Here is a 7,352-nt window from a genome sequence, read left to right as displayed (position 1 = left end):
ACGTGAGGCGTTCTGCTTCCACCTACTGGCTGCTTGAAGCTATTAAGGGGGAGTCTACAGTAACTTTTACTTTTCCCTTCAGAGGTAACATTCTACTTAGACATTTAATAATTTTAGTTGCACTTCTCGGGACACTTTCCAATTTGTCCACATCTTCCTGAAATGGGTGGTGCCCAGAACTGATGCAATACTCCCAGCAAGCCTAATCAGGTGTGGAGTAGAGTGGAAGAATGGTGTTTGCTTTTCTTGCAAACAGCATTTCACTGTTGACTCATATTTAGCTTCTGATCCACTAAGATGGACTCCCAGACCCCTTTCCAAACAGTGCTCCTTCCTAGGCAGTCATTGCCCATTTCTGTATGTGTATTCACACAAATTTATTCACACTGGCTCCTAGTCTCAGCATCCTCTCTCCCTCCCACCAGAGTTTTTCCGTTTCTCATACACTGCAAAACAGATTGAGCTGCTCCTGGGCACGTTGCCAGGCTTCCACTTTTCTGCAGATGCAGTTCAGACAGCTGATCTCCCACTTATTTGTCCATGGGCTGGTAGGCTGTATCAATGCTTGACATGTACAATATTTCTTGCAATTTCAAAATGTATTTACACCTGGAGAACACCCATTAGACAGATAATTTGTCTCGAAAGGCTTGGTTGGGAAGGGCCTATTCAGCACAATGAGCCATTAGGAAAATAAAACTTGGTTGTAATTTAATCTAAACCCGGGGTTGCCTTTAGGTGAAGTGTCTGGGGCCCAAATCTCAGCTTGGTTTACCACAAGTGTGCATTGTCCTTCCCTCAGTGAAGGAAGGGTGAACTGGGTTAACAAATTCATATTGATCACAGAGTCTGGCCAGGGCAGGACAATACAGCTCTGAGGTTCTAGCCTGGGGAGGCTGGAGGTTATTTTGCTGTAGCCTCTCTATTGTTTGTTCATGCAATGGCTGGTCAGGGAGCCTTTCATACAATTGCCGCTGGGTGTGTCTCTGCCTGGGGGATGTTGGTGGGGTGGAGGACTGGGAGGAGGTCTTGCAGCTGTCCCAGTAACACACTGAGAGAGGGAGCCTCAGCTGGTGAGTCAGTGGGCTCGGAGGTACCCTGGTTCCAGGTGGGTCCTTGAGGGAAAACACATCACACTTTGTCCCTCAGCTGCTTCATTCTACCATATTCTGACCCCTGTTATACTCTCGTTCCCAGCCTATGCTGCCGTCATTCCAGCTCAAGAACTGCCAATCCTGCTGCCCATTCACCTGGCTTGGTTAGCTCCCTCTGAGGATTTCTCTCTGGACTTGACTAGGACCTAAATAATGTGGTGCCTTCTGTAACTTTTGCCATCTCATTGTTCAACCCCTTTCTAGATGGTAAAACTATAAAATATTTACCATGTTATTAATTATTAATTGTGTAACCCCATTCCTGTACTTCTTTCCTTTGAGCCTTTCTAAACCTGATCGAGACCTCAACCATCTCATGGAACTTTTCAACCGCACCTCCTCTGACCCTTCAACATTCATCCTAATGGGCACCGCTGGCCTGGAACCTGCTCATGTCTGGATTTCCATCCCTTTTACTATGTTCTACATTATCAGCCTGTTGGGAAATGTCATGCTTCTGTTTGTTGTAGGCAAGGAACAGACCCTGCACAAGCCGACGTACCTGCTGCTCTGCATGCTGGCACTTGTAGAAATCAGAACGTCTACCTCCATTGTGCTAAAGGCATTGTGTATATTTGGGTTCAGTTTTAAAGGCATTACAGTGAGTGGCTGCCTCACCCAGATGTTCTTCCTTCATGCGGGTACTATGATGCACTCAGCCATCCTTGTGACAATGGCCTTTGATCGCTACGTTGCCATATGTAACCATCTGAGATACACCACCATCTTCACCAATGCACGAATAGTTAAGCTAGGGCTAGTGGGTTTTTTAAGATCTGTGCTCTTCATTCTGCCCATGTCTCTGCTCCTGAGCAGTCAGCCATTCTGTGCCAACCGTGTTATTCCCCATACCTACTGTAACCATGTGGCTGTGGCAAAGATGTCGTGTGAAGACATCACAGTCAACAGGATATACGGCTTGATGACAGCATTTGTAGTTATGGGGTTAGACCTGAGGCTCATTGCCCTGTTTTACCGTCTGATCTTCAGATCCGTCCTCAGAATCTCCTCCAAGAAAGCCTACGAGAAAGCCCTCAACACATGCACAGCCCATCTCATTGTCATGCTGATTTCTTATCCTACAGGCCTCTTGTCCACTCTGACATACCGGCTTCATGAAAGCATCGCTCCCCACGTTCACATCATCTTGGCCAACCTCCATCTCCTCATTCCCTCCATGCTCAACCCTATCGTTTATGGGGTCGAAAATAAAGAGCTTTGTGACAAAGTGGTCAAATGCACCTTCAGAATGTGCTCACATTGTTCCACGGATTTGAAATCTGTGCAAAAAGAAGGGGAAAGCTATCTCCTCGATAATCAAAGGTGCTCTGTCCCAGTTTGACTGAGCTCAGCATTGTGGAAGTTCAAAGCCTAATAAACTTCATCCCCAGGATTTGCGCTTTGAGTTGATGAATTCCCTCCCTCACCATCACCCAACCTTTTTCAATGTCACCCATCAGCCCCCACATCCAAACATTGTCACTCAGCCTTTCTGTCACTTCCAGACCACCAGAGGATACTGCAGTTTACTTAAACAAGGTGGCTTTTCATAAGTACCTGCATAATCCTAGGCCCAGTTGCGGTGAGGTTACAAGGACTCTACTACATGGGAGAGTGGAGGGGTGTCCTTAAGCTCAGGTGAACCTCTGGGTAAAGGGACTGGGAGTAGGGACTCAGACCCTTTCACTAATCGATTCTCCTGGGGTAGTGCAGAAGCCAAGAAAGTTCCCCGCAATAGTTCACCACTTTGATTAGGGAAGGGTGTCAAACTGAAGGGCATAATTTCAGTGATATGTAAAGGTAGGTGTAACTTCTAACATCTTGATACAAATGATAAAAGCTGATGTATGTAACTTTGGGGAGTGCGCTTTCTGCGTAAAGTGAATGTAACATCGCTGCACAAGACGGCTTCCCAGAGACCGGTATTGTATACAATCTTTTCCCTGTACCATTTTATTCTGAGACTGGAGGAGTAAATCTGACATTGTTTATTTGGCCTTTTGAGAATATTGAATAACAAATGAAAGCTTGGTGAAGCAACTGAGGACACAATTGATTACCAACCAGTATGAAGCACTCCTTCCTCTCAGATTATGGTATTTAAACACAAGGAAGGAAACCCTAGAAATAATTCTCCTGAGCAAAAATGCCAATAAAATTTCAGACCCTTCAGTATTAAAGGAATTAATGGAATTTTTTAGTTTTGTTTTTCTCATTGTGCTCCAAAGAAAGATTCTGGAAATGATAAATGCTGTTTCAAAATGCTGCAATCGAAAAACCCAGACCCATACAAAGCCGCAGGAATACTTCCCACAGCTGTTGACCTTGTAGCTACATTTCAGATTGAGGCCACAGAAGTAAAATGGTCTGCAAGGAAATGATTGGGAAAACAGGGCAGACAAATCAAGTCTGAAGAGAAGTGCTTGAGCAAGGCAAAAAGGCAGGGGAACAGCTCATGTTGTGGCAGACCAGGGAGGAGAGCAGACCTGCTACAGGCAGCCCCAGGGGAGCTGAGCTGAGAGAAGGAAGAATCGTCCTCTGAACAACTTCCCAGAGATCCCTCTCTGAGGGAAGGGAGGGCCTGCTGCAGAGACAAAGTAAGAGGGAAGCCTTCATCTCTCATATGGATGCTGGACTTGACTGGACCTTTTTTTTTTTTTTGGCGGTTTGGACTATCCCAGGAGGGGAGAGCTCTTGCACTGAGCTTGCCCTAGGAGGTTGGTCCATACCCCAGAAGGAGGCAGTTGTTACCCAAGAGGAAGGCAGAACGACCTCACTACATGCAGCCACCAGAAAGTGCCATGGGGTGAGGAAACAGCCTTCGCGCTGCCTTTCCCCAGACAGAGACACTGGGACATTCCTTGGGAGGTGGTAGGAAGTGGCCCAGGGATGGCCACCTTACATAGGCAGTGGGTATAATAAGCCAAGGGATGCTATTAACGTCCCTGTGGTGCCAGCTGCCGACCCACTTGCCATTGAGATGATGGGGGAAGCCATGTACCCAGGACATGCCTTCCCCTTTACTGTCCCTGATCGGCACCCTCACCGAGGCCCCTGCTGCTTACTCAATGAACCATTCCTTTTCCTCCCCCAGTAGGTTCCCAGAGCCCAGTACTTGCAAGTCTCTCTTCTCCTTCACCCCCTCTATTTTACCCAGTTGCATTGTGTTTCGCTGAATCCCAGTTCCCTCTGCTCTTTCTCTACCCCCTCCTATGTGGCCCCCGCCCCAGATCATGACTTTCTGCTTCCTATCCTTCCACCCGCTTCTCCACGGTCTCTCAGTTGAGTCCATTCCACCCTCTACCTCCCTGCCCGCAACTTTCAGTGCTTCCACTCCTCCACCTATTCTGCCCACCATTCTCTGAGTCCTTTCACTCCTCCACTTCCCCTCCTGCCACTCGCTATGATCCTTCCACTCCTCCACCCCCACTACCGCCATTCTCACTGAATCCTTCAACTCCTCTCACCTTCCCTGACACCAACACTCACAGAGTTCCTTCCACTCCTCCAGCTCCCTTGCCCACACTCTCTGAGTCCTTCCACTCCTGTACCTCTCTTGCCCGCCACTCAACTCAGTTCCGTTCCACTACCCCCATCTATCTCCCACCACTCTTCTGAGTCTTCCACTCCTCCACCCCCTGTCCCGCCAGCTCATTGAATCCTTCATACTCTCACCGCCCTGCCTCTGCCACTCAGTTGTGTCCCTTCACTCGTCCATCTATCTTTCCTACCATTTCTCTGCAGTCCTTCCTCCTCCCCCACCTCTCTTTGCCTGCCACTTGCTGTTGTCTTCTGCTCCTCCATGTCCCTGCCCACCACTCTCTGAGTCCTTCCACTCCTCCACCTCCTGCCCACCACTCGTTGAGTCCTTCCCTCCTATCCATCCTCCCTGCCTTGCCACTTGCTGTTCCTTGCACTCCTCCATCTCCATGCCTGCCACTCGTTGGAGTCCTTCCACTTCCTTACCTCTCTGCCGCACCACTCACTCAGTCCTTCCACTCCTCCATCTATTCTTTCCCAACTACTTCTAGTCTTCCCCTCCTCCACCTCCCTTGGCCTGCCACTTGCTGTGTCCTTTCCACTACTCAACTCCCATGCCCACAACTTCTCTGTAGGTCCTTCCACTCCTTACCTCTTCTGCCCACCACTCGTTGAGTCCTGTGCACTCCTCCAACTCCGCTGGCACCCAACCACTCTCTGAGTCTCCTCCTATTCTCCACCCTCCTGTTTCCTCCCCACCCACCATCGGCACTTGCTGAGCCCAACACCTCTCTCCCCATTTCTACCAACATAGGCTGAGAAGATGCTACTTTCGACTGCAAAGGAACGAGTGTTGCAGTGATGTTCGGACAACAAAGCAGCATCACAGCTAGATGTGATCACTTTCTTAATGACAAATTACATAGCATACTGTGGGAGATGGTCACTGATATAAAAGAGCACTTCCTAAAAAGTTTTGTTCAAGAACTCACAACATATTCATTCAAATGTGATGGAGCTGACGACGCAGGAGAACCTCAGAAATATGCACACCAGAGTTGATAAACATGACCAGTCAATCATACACCTCATTTAGATAGCAGAAAATAACATCAATCAGGCAACAGCAGAGACAAAAAACAAAGAAATAATAAGTACAATTCCTGCATTAAAAAAGGTAAACTACAAAAAATAAAAGGGGGAAAAAAGCTTTTTCTTCGCATAGTTTTTTCAAAGGTTTCAAAAAAAAAAAGGGGCGTTGTTATTCATTACAATGTTTAGTTCTGTACTTTTGAAAAAATACCATAACGATTTCGTTCAGAATTACGAAAACAAGCTCCGATTCCCAGAGTATCATAAATTGGAGGTTCTACTGGTATCTCAAAATGAGTTGCACATGTGATGGTATATATTTCATTTTGCCACAGCACTTAGAACCAAAAAGAGGAAAATTTCTTTTTTTACCACCACATTAACACAAGTCACAGAGAAGAGCTTGGGAAACTATGAGATAATTTCCAGCCCAGGCCGTTAGATTGGGACATTGTTTGGAATTGCAGGCAACGGTAGCACACGTGGAGGATGCCAAGCAGCTTGTGACAAAAGACAATTCAGGGGTGGGCATTCCATTTTTGTTCCCCCCCTCCCTGTGCTCTTGGAGGTGTGTTTGTTGTTGGAGTTTTATGCGATTGCTCTGGTTGGCAGCTAAGGGAAAACCCCCCGGGATCCCCTCTCATGGTATCTCATAGACTTCATGATGAGTCAAAGGACCAAGATTGATCATCTAGTCTACCCGCACATAAGCAAGCCACAAAACCTTACCCATCCACTCCATAAAACCCCTTACACCATGCAGTTATTGACTGTCTTCAAATGTGGTATTAAGACCTCTAATGCGAGAATCCAGCAGCACTGCCGATCCATGCCCACACTGCAGGGGAGGCTAAATAAACCTCTCTCGACTCTGCTCAACTCTGCCCTGAGTAAATCCTTCCCGTACCCCAAAGTCATATCGCGCCGATCAGCTAAACCTCTAAGCGATGTGGGCATAGGCTCACTCCAGTCCAGCAGTCAGGAAAGAATTCTCTTGCAGAACTCTCGATCCTCTATCCATCCAACATCCACTCGCAGTACCACGACAGACCTCTGCTCTGATTAATCCTAAGAACAATTGCCCAAAATTTAAACTTATGGCCTATCATTATTCATCCCTTCCATAATACGTTATCAAGCTGTAGTTTCTTAAAGCCAGATATGTCTTTTCGCCCCACTGATTCCCCTTGGAAGGCTGTTCCAGAACTTCCACTCTCTCTATATGGTTAGAAACCTCCGTCTAATTTCAAGTCTGAACTTCCAGTGGTCCAGTTTGTACCCATTTGACCTGCTGTCTACTATTTGTACTAAGCTGAAATAATCCTCTCCCTCCCTAATAATTATCTCCCTGCATATTATTATATTAAGAGCAACAATATCTCCCCCGGGAGTCTTCTTTGTTGGCTAGGTCTTAAACAAGCCAAGCTCTTTTCAGTCTCCTTTACTGAAGGCGCATGATTTTCCATTCCTCAGGATCTATCCTTTAGTAGCCCGTCTCTGAACCTCTTCCAGTTTTGAATTTCATCCTTTCTTATAACTATGGGAGGACCCAGAGAACTGCACACTAGTTATTCCAGGTGAAGGTCTCACCAGCGCCTCTATACAGCACACTAACCAGTCTACCTC

At 47.0% G+C, this 7,352-nt stretch overlaps 1 protein-coding gene across 1 annotated transcript; it reads left to right on the top strand.

The window, feature by feature from the left end:
- The first annotated feature begins 1,470 nt into the window (after positions 1–1,470).
- On the top strand, positions 1,471–2,496 carry LOC116833206 (olfactory receptor 52P1-like). The gene has a single exon (XM_032794551.1). It carries the CDS (start codon positions 1,471–1,473, stop codon positions 2,494–2,496), a length of 1,026 nt encoding a protein of 341 aa, XP_032650442.1.
- The last annotated feature ends 4,856 nt before the right edge of the window (positions 2,497–7,352 follow it).

Source organism: Chelonoidis abingdonii, unplaced genomic scaffold (genome assembly GCF_003597395.2).
Source record: "Chelonoidis abingdonii isolate Lonesome George unplaced genomic scaffold, CheloAbing_2.0 scaffold0681, whole genome shotgun sequence".
In the NCBI taxonomy this organism is placed as follows: domain Eukaryota; kingdom Metazoa; phylum Chordata; order Testudines; family Testudinidae; genus Chelonoidis; species Chelonoidis abingdonii.
The sequence above is the reverse complement of the archived record's forward strand: the minus strand, read 5'-3'. Positions and strand labels throughout refer to the sequence as shown.